The 13896-nt window shown below is 43.0% G+C and overlaps 1 protein-coding gene across 2 annotated transcripts in view; it reads right to left on the reverse strand.

Moving 5' to 3' along the window:
• Positions 1-13896, reverse strand: part of PISD (phosphatidylserine decarboxylase) — a 502520-nt gene that overhangs the window by 418595 nt on the left and 70029 nt on the right. For both annotated transcript variants that reach the window (XM_069619816.1, XM_069619818.1), the window contains exon 2: positions 6994-7073. In XM_069619816.1, coding sequence (XP_069475917.1) covers positions 6994-7073 — 80 coding nt within the window. The remainder of the gene's footprint in view (positions 1-6993; positions 7074-13896) is intronic.

Genomic DNA, 13896 nt, shown 5'->3' on the forward strand with positions numbered 1-13896 from the left:
TTCAAAGAAAAGAAAGCAAAAGAAGGTTAGTGTCCTGGTCACTATATTATGTTGTTTTTCACTGTTAATAGTTCAATACTGTAAGTTGTGTTTAAACTGAACATCCCTTTTCCAATCTGTCCTCTAGTTGCGAGTGGGTGTACAAACTAGATCTACACAGACAGTGAAGCGAACGAGAGATGCTGCTTGTCAAACCTTTTGGCAGGGACTTGAGACTGGAAATGCATCGTGCCAATGGGAAGAATATGAAGTTATTGACAACGGAGCTATACCACCACCAGCCATTGATAGTGAATGTCCTCCTGGTAGTTCGGATGCAGTCAGAGATCAATTCACAGAATCCACACCCGCAAAAACTAAGACCGCGAGAAAGTTGAAGAAATTGTTTTATTCACCCATCGCCGGAGAAGGAACAGATGTTGCAATGGAAGAGAATGAAGTGGACGACAATGAAACACCATCAATATCACTGAACATAGCGGAAGACGATATCAGAGATTCTACCTTTCATGTGAGTGACATGTCCTCAACGTTACAGGTCGAACCAGCTGGGATGCAGAGTGACAGTATAAGGAAAGAGGCCAAATTCATTGTATTCGATAGTTGTTTGATTGATATTATTCGGATGAAATGTGGGCATTCGGTTGGTGGGGAAGTATGTGGGGAGCCATTGATTAATGTGACTCCTGCAATTCGAGGCACTAACCTTAAAATACATGCCACCTGTACAAAATATCATCCTTTCTCATGGTCTGCACAACCCAAGCTGGGGCAACTGCCAGCAGGCAATCTACTTTGTGCAGCGGCTGCACTTTTTAGTGGTTCAAGTTTTAAAAAGTTAGAGGCTTTCTTTCAGTTTGTGGGAATCCATTTCATTGCGAAAACTCAGTTCTACAAATACCAAACCGATTATCTATTTCCAGCCATTAGCGAAGCTTGGAGAATGGAAAAAATGTCTATTGATAGTACATTCGCGGGCAAACGGTTCAGGCTAGCCGGTGATGGACAGTGCGACAGCCCAGGATTTTCAGCCAAGTACTGCACCTACCACTTTCAGGACATGAAAAGTAAGAAAATTGTGAGTTTGGTGGTCGTGCAGGTGTCACAAAGTACATCCTCTCAGTGGCCATGGAGAAAGTTGGCTTTGTAGCATCATTGCAAGAACTACAATCGCGGGGAATGGTGATCGACCTGATAGCCACGGACAGACACGTTTCAATTGCCAAGACAATGAGAGAAGAGTACAAAAATATAAATCACCAATTTGACGTTTGGCATCTTGCAAAAACAATCAATAAAAAAATGTCGGCTGCAGGTAAAAAAAAAAAAAAAAAAGATATGCAAGGTATTTCACAGTGGTCCAAGTCAATCAGCAACCATCTTTGGTGGAGCTCAAAAACATGTGGAGGGTCGTTGGAAATTCTACTGGAAAAATGGCGGTCAGTAATGCTACACTGTAGCAACGTTCACCGCTGGACCACAAACCAACATTTCCACAATTGTGAACATGGCCATTTGTCCACAAAGAGGCACGGAAGAAGAAGTGGTTGATTCCTTCATCACCCACTCACAAAGCCATTGAAAAGATTGTATTTGATAAAAACTATAACAAGAGATTTGAGGGGACTCACGGAATTCTGCCACACAGGAGATTTGGAGGTGTTCTACAATATGTGCCTAAAGTACAGGCCAAAACGATTGCATTTTGGCATGGAGGGCATGATAAATCTGACTCTTCTAGCGGTCTTGGCACATAACCATAATGTTGGCCGTCAACAAAGTAGGACGACCGGAACTTTAGGGATGCTTCGCTACAATAAGGCCTTCACTAAAAGAAGTAAACAATGGGTTATCAAACCAGTGTTTGAGGATATGCAATATGACTTTATTGAGAGACTTATTGTTGATGTCCTAGATAGGCACATACATGGAGTTGTGAACGAACCTGTGCAGGGGACAACTGCATTGCCACCCAACATTGCCTCTGTTCCATGTTCACCTAAAGAAGAGCTCATTGAGAAATACACATCACGGTTTAAATGATTGTAATTTGATTGTCTGTTCTCTCGAGTCTCCTCATGTCGCAGGCCCATTGAATATGTGTAGCTATGTATTGTGTAAATAAAAGTGATTGCTCTGTGAGTCCTGTGAGATGGCCTTACACTGAATGTAGCTAACTAGGAATGTGTGCTCGTTCAAAGTGAAGGTCAGCTGCTTTGATTTTTTTCTCGAGTGCCGGAATGGCCCACGACTCAGTATAAGGTTCTATTGTTATTTGACCTCGACAGGCCGGGACCATCCCGAAAGACTTCTTTTTGGGGGTGTGGTGCAATAACGTAAGAAACGATAATGAATATAATTTCAGAAACGAAAGCCATTTAATGTTCGTTCATTAGAAGAAATAACGCCGGCATAGAAGGAGTGGTATTTCGGGGCTGCCCTACGCACAGACACAATGGAAAAAGCAAATATAATGTAAGTAACTCTTTAGATGAGTTTATACCGCAATTTAATTACTATACAGTAGCTTTAAAGACGGATTAAGTTGTACTTGTTCGTTCTATGTGGCATATTGTTTGAGGAGAACTATCTCCTTGTACGGAAGCACCTCAAAACCTTCCTCTTTGCTTCTGCTTTCTCTCTCCCTCTCCCCTGCTACAACTGGTCCACTGTCTGCGACCTCCGTCCTGGGCCCTTCCACTCTCCACCTGCACTGCCTCCCTAGTATCCTACAGCCCCCCCCCTTGACGTATAATACCCAGTTGCACTGTCCTAGCTATGAAATAATTTCCCAACCTAATATATAAAATGAATAATTTTAATAAAGATCTGATGGTGTGACTAATTTCATTTTTTATGTTTTTAAAACAGGTACATCCTTCATCATTCTATGTGTCATGAGTACCAGACACCGGCGGATGGCTTTTACAACCGCCAGTTGCTTCTCCGTGTGAACAACGTTACCACCCTGACCATTTTATGGGACGATCGCCAAGTACAAGTAGGCCCTTACGTGGTACTAATGGCTAGATGCAACAGACAGACTGTTGTGGTGGCCTAGTGCCTCGTTGTTGGAACAGTCATGCGATTATGAGTGCGACCGAAGAGCTTATTTTATCGTAAACCAACACCCTGTGTACTGCACACGAACATCGCTTGCCTCAAGATGAACTATTTTGGATCGAGAGCAAAGAAAAATGCAAATCGCAGAATATTGTCTAAACATTTGATGTCCAATAAATGTACTTTGCCAAATGGACAATCTTGCCGTTTGCTTTTAAACCACAGTTTCATATTCCGAATTGTGGCGCTGTATTGTGAGATGATCTAAGACCCTGTGTACAGCAAAGGAACATCGCGTGCCTCAAAACGAACTTTTTGGAACGTGAGCAAATAAAAATGCAAATCGCTGAATATTCTCTAAACATTTGATGTCAAATAAATGTACTTTACCAAATTTACAATCTTGCGGTTTGATTTAAAAGTACAGTTACATATTCCGAATTGTGGCGCGCTGTGTTGTAAACTAATCTGTGTTGGTTTCCGGGTTCTGTGTGGAGTCGCGTAGAAGACGCCTGGGCGCGTTTGCCTACGCAGCACAGTCACGTCACGGATAGAGGCGGGGAATATGAATGTTTTGATAAAGTCTGTTTCAGGGGCGGGGGATTTGATTTAGTGCCGCAAAAGCAGGTGAGCCAGGGCGATGGGGGGAAATGATAGGATTATCAGAAAATGGCGGCTGATTTCGAGTGCGTTAATGGACGAAAAGTCGGGTAAGGTCCATAGGAAAGTTTTCTACGATCTACCGATTTATGCTTAAAAACACATGGCCGAACCCTAGGGACAATAAAAAAAAAAGTCCCGGAACTATCCTTTAATTCCTTTAACACCTGGCTCAATAAACGGGAGGCGTCTAAAAATTTCACATGCAAGGCCAACAAGATGAAAATTGCCTTTTTGGATCTACCGATTTATCGAATGCCTTATAATTGTATTTTGACTAGTCTATAAAAAGCCAACCCAAAAAAACTCCCTTTTACAATTTAAAAGTTTCCACCCACAAGCACCAGTTCTTGCGCATTAGACACATTTGTACTGAGGAACAAGACTTCAAACTCCCTAGTGAGCTACTTAAACACAACCTTAAGGCAAGGGGTTACCCCCCACACAATATTAGAAGATCCTACAAAAGGGCAGCAAACGTCCAAAGGACGGAATGCCTCACTAAACAAACAAAAACTATGCTGGACAAAATTACATACGTGTCATCTTACACTCCGATAATTAATGATTTGAGAAAATCAATACTCAAGAATTGGAAGATGATTAACACTGAGTCATTCAACATACCTCCCTCCACGGTTTGCTTTCAAACGGCTGCAAAACTTGGGAGACAAGCTGGTCCATACTTACCCTCAACAACAATCTAACGTCTCGACACAATCGACCCTATGGCATCTCCCACCCGTCATAGGACATTTTAAATGTGGTAAATGCCTGATGTGCAATTTTATCAAAAATTTGAAATCCATTGGCTTAAAGGCAGGATATGGGAAATTGGATCTTTCACCAACTGTGCCACAAAATGGGAGATTTATTGCATAAGCTGCCCATGCGGGAAAGACTAAGAACCATTCGAACAAGAATCAGAGAACATCGTTCTTGTATAAAAAATGGAACAGCAGACAAACCTTTGGTAGAACACTATCGAAAAATGAAACTCTCATGATGAGTTGTTTTGGTGTGTGCTACAAACTTTGAGCCCTCACCCTCGTGAGGGTGACAGAGATCTTAAACTCCGAAGGTTTGAGCAAAAATTGATCTATAAATTAGATTCTGTAAAACAGGGGTTAAACCTTTATATTGAGTGGAATCTGTTTATTCGAAAATGATCCATCCTTCCTGATAAACTGATGAGATTAAACTGCATGACACCAACCATTTGGCAACTAACATATTCTGACGGAAATGTGAGCTCCTTGGTTGTTATTGTATTTTCTTTACTCGAAAACAATCTGAAAATAATTGATCCTTTCTCATAGTTGATGAGATTAAGAGATTAAATTGTATGAGACCAACCAATTTTGGTAGCCCGAACACATTTCGTCTTAAATGCGAACAGCAAAATCATTCTTGTCTGCCTATTTCGTAATTTGAAAATAGGAAACATCAAAATATTAGGTCCCTTATGGTGGCCTATTTACATGCCCCAGACAAAAACCGCCGTTGTATTAGTATGTCACTTCATTTTAATTACGAATTGAAATAAATATACAATATAGGCTGGTGAAAATATGGCTGCCACAATACAACCTCACGTACCAGTCACAACATCGACGGGCCCGCCTTTGGACTTGTCATCGCAGTCAGGCTTTTTAAAGAGAAATCACATGATCACATAGCTGTCGTCTCTACGAGTGATCGGACACGCCGGGACTGCTGACTAGCACAAGTAAGTTCATAACGCCGCTTCTCTGGACAAAACATTGTGTTTCGAGTCAAAGTACGACCTTTACTAACCAGGCCGCTGACTCTGTCATTATGTGTTGTAGAGCCCTTAAAAACTAAAGACGCATTGACATTAGCAGACTCCGGTGCTCGCTCCTGGATACGGTCGAACAGTCATATTGGGTTAGAAAAACACACGTGCACTCTCAGGTAGGCACATGTCTTTAACAGCATTATTAGATATATTAGACATGCCCATGATGGATTGCATAAGTGAACGTCCGTTTTTCTACTTCACAGCCGTATGTGCACAAGACAAAACGTGTGCATTTGGGGTGAACGTGCAAGACATCCCGTTCCGATCACCATTAAACCACTTGGAGGCACCCAGATTGCTGGGAGCTTGCCCCCTGAACTGATAAGGTATATATTCTCCCACAATGAATGATGGAATGATGAGCCATTCAATTTTTCATTCCCCACCGTCCATCCCTTCTGCTTGTCCTCCCCTTCCTTCTCTCTTCCTCTCCCCTCCTCCCGTCCCATTTCTCCCTCTTTCCCTTGCCTCCCCTCCTTTTCCTTTCCCCAGTTCTATGCATATTTTTGAAATGTGTAGCCAAAGGGGTCCTTTTGGGACAAAGATGTAATAGCTAATTGCATGTAGTGATCAGACTTCGGCATAACTAATATGTGCACTAATATTTGCTCACAGGTTGGCAGCATTTTTTTTAATCCATTGTGTGATGTTAAATATATTGCAAATTTGGTTAACTGGTCGGTAATATATATTTGTATTGTAGATATGCTGGTATAGAATGAACATAAGTCCTTGAATACGACATCCACAAACCCTTCCATCTGGGGTATACGTGTCCTGACGAAAGCCTTAGTCGTCTGAATAGGCATCTGGTCAAATTTGAGGACACTTTTCAAACGTGGGTCCTAAACCTAAATCTGGAAACAGATTCATTCCTGTCGACACATGAAATATGGGGACCTTCTCTGAAATGAATTATATATTGTATTGCTTGAAGTCACCCATTAACTACTAACATCACTTCAGTTTTGATGTACATTATTCAGACACAAATGCTTAAATAGGCACATTTGTGCTACAGAACCAGTTTTTGTTCTTTGTCAGATTGTGCTGTGTGTTGTGATATGTGTTTTTTAGAAATGGGACCGGTGGTGTCCAACTTTTAATATGTGTTATGGAATAAAATTCAATATATGTTTATAATCCTGACCTCTTTCATCTTTTGATATTTGTTTTACAAAAGATGACAGCTTACATTCACCCAATGCGATGTTGAATCTCCAACCTGTAGTGTGACATCAATAGGTAGCTCGCTGTGGACTCCCCGTTTTCCTACTGTTCTGTAGTCCTCTCCCTACGAGCCCCTAACAAAAAAAGAGGGCACATCCTGCTCTGTAAGTAAGCATTTCTCTGCATGGCCCACAAGCCTGGTGTTCTCGACTTCCTTCTACAACAACAGACCTTAGGAAATTTAAAGCGCAATAGCTCAAAAAAGTCAAACTACTCACCAGTTCTGAGGTTTCTGCGTGGTTGTTGATTGTTGGCAATCTGCTGCTGATATGGAGGAATCTTCGCAAACCAAAGAAAACTGCAATATATTAAAAAACGAAGTTCATGGTGCCGAAACCACACTCTTTTTGTCATTTGTTAAGGTTACTGTACATCCTTTATTTTCAACAGATTATAATCCTAGGTCGCAACCTGTTGACCCAAACTGTCCAGTGCTAATAAAGGCATCCTTGAATTATAACATTAAGGTAATAGACACCCACGCAAATTATATACAACTACTTAAACTAGTCCCGACTCAAGGTGACAATTTGTCGATTATGAACCTTTTGTAATAATCCCCATATCTCTGTATCGAACAAACTAGGGGTGTTGAAAGATTTGATGGCAGGGAGCGTGCTTGACAAGCTCGATTGGCACACAGCTCGGCACACAGCGTTAGTGCTTGTGGGCAATTTTAATATCAAATTGGGTAGTGGGCCTCCTGGGAACCTCCAGAATGAATCAGAGGATGCTTGATATTGAGTTGCGCAGCCACAGATGTTGGACCCACAAGGATTACAAATTGGGTTGTGGCTCTTAGAATGGGGGTAGCGCTACCAGAATGGCTGTGTAGCACCGGATGTCCAGGGGGTAGCCACATTTGGGAATACCCAGGGGTCATCAACCACTGATTATTTCTGTATGCATGTCCAACATTGGCAACTGATAAAAGATGGAGGTCATACAAGAGCAGTGCAGTGATCATTTCCCAATTACATTATGCCTCATTTGGGAATGCACCGAGCTGATCTCAATCACGTTCCTGCATTAAGACTCTGCAGAGGTCAATTCACAATGCAGGGGAAGAATTAAATGGAGTTGCAGAGTCCAAGCAGGACTCTGCAACCCTCCATCAGGAACTAGCGTCCTCTAGTTTTATTTGATTCTCCTAATCCTGGAAGACTCCACACCCCCCAGAACCTGTGGTTGAACTGTTCATAGAATTGATGGGGTCAATATCTAACAATTTGCAGCGTGACTTTATATGTAAAAAGAGTGGGGTGAAGAGTTGGTTTAATGACGAGTGTAAAATACTTTAAAGAAAACTGCTTGAAGTCATGAAGGAACCAGATAGCCGGAGGGGGGTAATTATTAGGACTAGAGCTGAATGGTGGCCATAGAGAATAGGATAGACACCATGGAAAAAGGACTTACTCATAGCCGTCTCTGCCAATGACTCAAAATGTTTTTGGGAATTTGTTGCACTGGGACCTCCTTACAGGAGATTGCAACTCCTAGCAGAAACGCATGTGCAAGCAAAGGCTTGGGTGGACCATTTCTCTTCCTTATATGGGGGTCCTGTAACACATACTATTTATGGGGAGCGTGGTGCTCCCTTTTATGTTTCAGTGAAGGAAGTTGAGGATGCAATTGTTCAGCAAGCATACAATCGGGCCCCGGGTCCACATGCAGTCCCAGCAGATCTCTACAAAGTGTCAGTTGATTTATGGGCTCCACTGCTGACAACCTGTTTTAATGCATACCTAGAAACAGAGGAATTCCCGCCCTATTAGAAAAGTGCTGCTATTTATCCTATTTTTAAGAAAGGTGATCATGAAAGTCAGCTGGCGCATAGACCGAGATCACTCTTGGACACATCATTTAAAATCTTCGGCTGTATAGTATTGGGTCGCATGGAGAAATGGATTCTATTGATATTCAATATGGCTTTGATCCTGTGATCAAGCCCTGAATTTATATTTGGTGGGGGCCCAATCTGTGTATGGAAAGGGCAAACCAATTTATTCGGCATTCATGCACCTAGTGGCAACAAGGTAAACGGATACGATTTCCGACAGTGCTTGGGTCCATGGGTATTCCCACTGGGATTTTGAAGGTCCTGCAATTGATACATGGAGGCACCAAGGCAGGCATCCGCTTTGGGGAGCAGGGCCAATGTACTCGATTTGTTTAGGTCAACACAGGAGTGCAACAGGGATGTGTTCTGGACCCAGTTCTTTTTACACTATATATAATGGTCTCTATCAAGCAGTGGTAGATTTAAATAACGATTATCTGCATGTGGGCAACAAATCCTTTCCCTCGCTAGCCTACGCGGATCATACGGTTCTCATCGCATGCATCCCAAACACTTTGCAGAAACTGATTAATGTATATACGAACTTCATGATAAACCTGGATCTGCAAATCAATACAACAAAGTCAGTGGTTATGGCATGTCTAGCGGGCAGAAGAAAGTCCAAACATATAAGATGTTTAGTAATGGGTCTGTAATCCCGAGGGTGAGAGTTTGATTATTTGGGAATTTGTTTCTCAGAGAACTGGAAGGGAGATGCCCACATACACAAATACCAAATTAAGATGAGCCAGTCTTTGGGGGGGAATGATTTGTTTCATAGAGTTGCATCAAGGGCAACCTGTTCAGTTGATAATGAATGTTTACAATGTGCAAACAAGAGCAGCAACTACTTGTGGGGCCTCTCTTGGGGGGAATGAAAAAACTCTGGCACTCCAGATTCTGGAAAACAAATGTCTTAAGAAATTGCTTGGCCTGTCATGCTCGGCCCCTATGTTCGCTGTGCATGTCGAGCTTGGAGCGAAATATCTGGCAGATGAATACCAGGCACCTTTAGTACACTGGCTTAGCATTTGGTCAAACCCTAGGGTAAGGGTAACTCAAGATAACATCTACGACTTTGTTTGGAAAGATGCCTGGCATAATTTTATGTGGCTAAAATTCATTCAGAGTTATATGACTCAGCTAAATGCTCTAAGCCTCTTTTCCACCAGCATATCTGCTGAGCCAGGATGGAAGGGATGCTCAGAAAAATAATGTTTGCTCTCTGGTTAAGGAGAGGCTGGAATGGATCGAGCCCTTATTGATTTCAAATCGGAAACATGCCATTGTAACCAATGTGAACTCCATAAAACCCTACTTGATGTACAGTAATAAGCCAGTAGATCGATGGATCGTAACGAGAGCCCGATTTGATCTTCTACTGCTGAAAGCCAACACCGCTAGTTGGCAAGGCTATGTGCACGACTCAGAATGCCCTTGTTGCAAATCAGAAGTTTTATTTTTTTTAATTTAATTTAATTCTTATAACGCGCCGCATGCCCGTAGGCCTCAGGGCACACAAAAAACAGAGACAGACAGGACAACAAGAGAGAGCAAGCAGGATCAGAAAGGGGTCAGAAGGATTACTCCATGTTAAAAATGTATGTTTTTATGGCTTTTTTAAATAGGAAGTAGATTTTGATTTGTCGTAGCCCTGCCGGCAGAGCATTCCAAAGTAGAGGACCCTGAACGCCAAGCGTGGTGGCTCCAAATTTTGCGATCTTAAATCTGGGGGAAGCAAGGACTGTGGCAGAGGATGAACAAAGATTTCTTCCATTGCTTTTGATGTTAATGCGTTCAGACAAGTAGATGGGACTGCTGAAAGAGATGCATTTATGCGTCGTAGTGAGAATTTTATGTGTAATGCAACGTTTGACTGGTAGCCAATGAAGCTTCTTCCTGAAGATGGAGATATGGGAGCGACGAGATTGAGTGAAGATGGTCCGTACGGCATTGTTCTGGACAACTTGTAAGGATTGGATATTTGCGGCAGTAGTACCAGACAATAGGCTATTGCAATAGTCCAGTCTGGAGTTTATCAACGCCGTGGATAGAAGAGCACAGTTTTCGGCTGTTAGAAATGGACGGATGTAATTGATTCGCTTATTGATCAGTCCGCAGCTAGACCTGATGTAAGAGACATGCAGCTTCATGGATAATTCCTCGTCTAAAACAACTCTTGAGTTTTTACCTTCCTCTGGACTGTGATGATGTTGCCTGCAATAAGGAAGTTGGAGTAATCAATATCTAGTTTGCTCCGGGTGTTCTTGAAGGATGCTATCATTAGTTCGGTTTTATTGTTGTTTAAGGCTAGAGAGTTACAAGCCATCCAATCCTGGATGGCTTTGTAGATGTTATTGATGGCCCCAACATCATTTCTGTACCGACCATTAAACTGTATGACCATCTGTGTGTCGTTTGCGTAGTTGGTATACTGAACACTAAGTTTAAGAGGTCCAAGAGAGAGCGAATGTACAAATTAAAAAGCAGTGGCGACAGGCAGGCGCCTTGCGGGACACCACAAGTTTGAGAGATAGGAGTGGAGCGGTGACTCCCTACACAAACCCTAACCATGCAAGGGCCCAGAAAGGAGGCGATCCAGTTAGATGCCATCGAGGAACAATTTGCGACCTCTCCGAGTTTTGTCACTAGTAAACTATGATCTACCAGATCAAAGGCTGCGGAGAGGTCAAGAAGCATCAGTAGTGCGGCTTGATTCTTGTCGGCAATGCTCGCCAGTGTGGATTTAAGGTCGATCATGGCTGTTTCAGTACTACGCCGAGCCCTATAACCTGACTGTCGAGTGCCAAGGATCTTGTGTTCTTCAACATGAACCTGGAGTTGTTTGTAGGCCCGTTTGTCCAATATCTTTAGTATAAAAGGCATGTTGGTTATTGGCCTATAATTATCCTTATTGGTGGGGTCTAAATTTTCTTTTTTCAGCAAGGGTGTTATCCAAGCTGATTTTAGCACATCTGGTACCTTGTTGAAAATCGTTTGCATTTTGTCTTACTGTGTCCATATCATATGGCCTTGAGAAAACAGACGATCATCCCCCTACTGAGGCGAGGCAAATGTGTACAATGTTGCCCCGCATTGGTCTTTCTTTTGCAAGCAGACTCACTCTGTGTCACATGGGTATTTTTATCCTACCCTGGGAAGGCTTGGACCACAAGAAAACAATGTTTGGACACTCTCCCTTGAATTTGTCTTTTGGTCTGTGTTGTGAAGTACTTGTTCTGTATGGATGGAATGCTGATGTGAGATAGTAGAATGTTTGGTGTTGAATGTAGTGCCAAGGTTTCAGCCTAGGCCAGTTGAGCCTGGGTGATGGGACCCAGTGGTTCTGTGCTTAACAGTTTGTTGTAACCTGTAATAAAGCCCATGTAAGAAGCTACAGAAGACTAGAGAGTTACTTTATTTCACTGGCGACGGGGATTACTGAAACTAGGAACCTGCGCAAAGAAGACTACTGCTGAGGGGGGAGCAGCAGAAGAGGAGGAGCCACTGCCCCCCAGAGAACAAGAAGCAAGTCCAATCACCCAGAAGAAGGTGGGAGAAGCACCTGCGCAGAGCTTATGGGGCAAGGGTTTTGAAGTAGAAGCAGAAGGAAAGCCAAGGGAATGTGGAGTGAAGCCCCAAGAGTGAAGCAGGTCTCCAAAGAGGAAATTTGAAGCAGAGGCAAAACGCTTCAAGAGTGAAGCAGATCCCCAAAGAGAAGTCTTGAAGCAGGGGCAAAGCGCAGGGGGTCTGAGAAGTAAAGAAAGTCCCAGTGTGGGCCCAGGACATAGTAAAGAAGAAGGGGCAGCCCAGCGCAGCATCCAAAGTTTGAGAAGTAAAGGTCCCTGTGCAGTACTCAAAGAAGAAAGGGTGGGATGCAGAAGCCCCAGTGCAGCGCGTCGGGGGTATGAGAAATGAAGAAAACCCCAGCGCAGTACCAGAAGGGGACAGGAAACCCCACTTCAATGTTGAATTCTCATTTAAGCTCATATAACTTGCTGTGTGAACTTCCCATATAATCTCATAAGTAAGAGTGCCCACCTCTGCGTTTTGATGTCCTCCGCTTGTGGTGCTACACAAGTTTGCTGGGATTCCCGAGGCAGAGAGGTGTCCCGTTTGGGGTGAAGAGAAGCTGTTCCAAGTCGGCTCGTAACAGGGTCACTGCTCTGAGCGTGGTGGCGGTTGGAAGTAGCAGGATCCTCTCCCTGTGATGCCGAAGTTGAAATGATGATGTCACACGAGTGACTTGGGAGTTGGCGACAATAGTGATCGCAGAGCCAATGTTCCCTTTCAAATATGCGAATGCTACGCAGTGGCTTCGGAGGCTGTGAAGGGGGGCTTACTCCGTAAGAAGGAAGAATCCGGATTCTAATGTTGTCGGGAAGCTCGAGTAAAGGACCCAACAGCATGAGGATAACGTGAAGGAGGCTGACTTTGTGTAAGCCAACGTGAACTGTAAACAGATAACTGTCTTGTAAGAGCTGGTGTTAGTGGGGGGGAAGTGAAACTCAGCGACAACGATGAATCCGTTATGAAGAAGAATAGCAGCCTGTCCAGCGTTGTGCTCCCGAGGGAGCGTTATGCAGATGTGAGTGTTTGAAGAGGCACATCGTGCAGCGTAGGAAGTTTGGTGTTGTGAAGCGAGTTAGCGTAATGAAATCCATTGTCAAGGCAAGTTGAAACTAATGACCATGAAGCAGTTGCCTGTATTTATGTGACGTGTAGGGAATACAGTGATCTTGTGTATGCTTTTGTAGTGAGCAGTGGTGCTCAGAGTAAAGACGATATTGTAATACCGTGAAGAATTAGTACCTTGGAAAGTATGATGAGATGTCGAAGTATGGATGCATTTATGGTGAAGCATAGAAGAATTACTATGTTTGGATGCATTAATGTCTAACTTTTATTAGGAGTTTCACCTTGGAGGTGCAACGCATCAAGGACTCTTAGGGATTCAAGTAATGATATTATCAGGAGACATGTAGTATGCCCAAGTAAAGAGTGAAGACAGAGTGTGAGTTGAGAATGCAACTTAAAGGTGCCAAGCACCTATGGACTTTTAGATCATAGCAACTAGAGGTGCAATACACATATGGTCTCATAGGAGTTAACAGTTGAGTAACTATTATTGTTACTAATATGCAACAGTTAATGCTAAATGTTATAAGAGTTAAAAGTGAAGTAGCTTGAGAAGAGAAGATGTGTATGAAGTATGAGGTTTTTAAGGGTATAGCGTCCCTCAGTATTGACCTCAAAGTGAAGTGTAGGGATAGCGTCCGTT

This window comes from Ambystoma mexicanum, chromosome 10, assembly GCF_040938575.1.
Source record: "Ambystoma mexicanum isolate Mex_15411 chromosome 10, UKY_AmexF1_1, whole genome shotgun sequence".
Classification (NCBI taxonomy): domain Eukaryota; kingdom Metazoa; phylum Chordata; class Amphibia; order Caudata; family Ambystomatidae; genus Ambystoma; species Ambystoma mexicanum.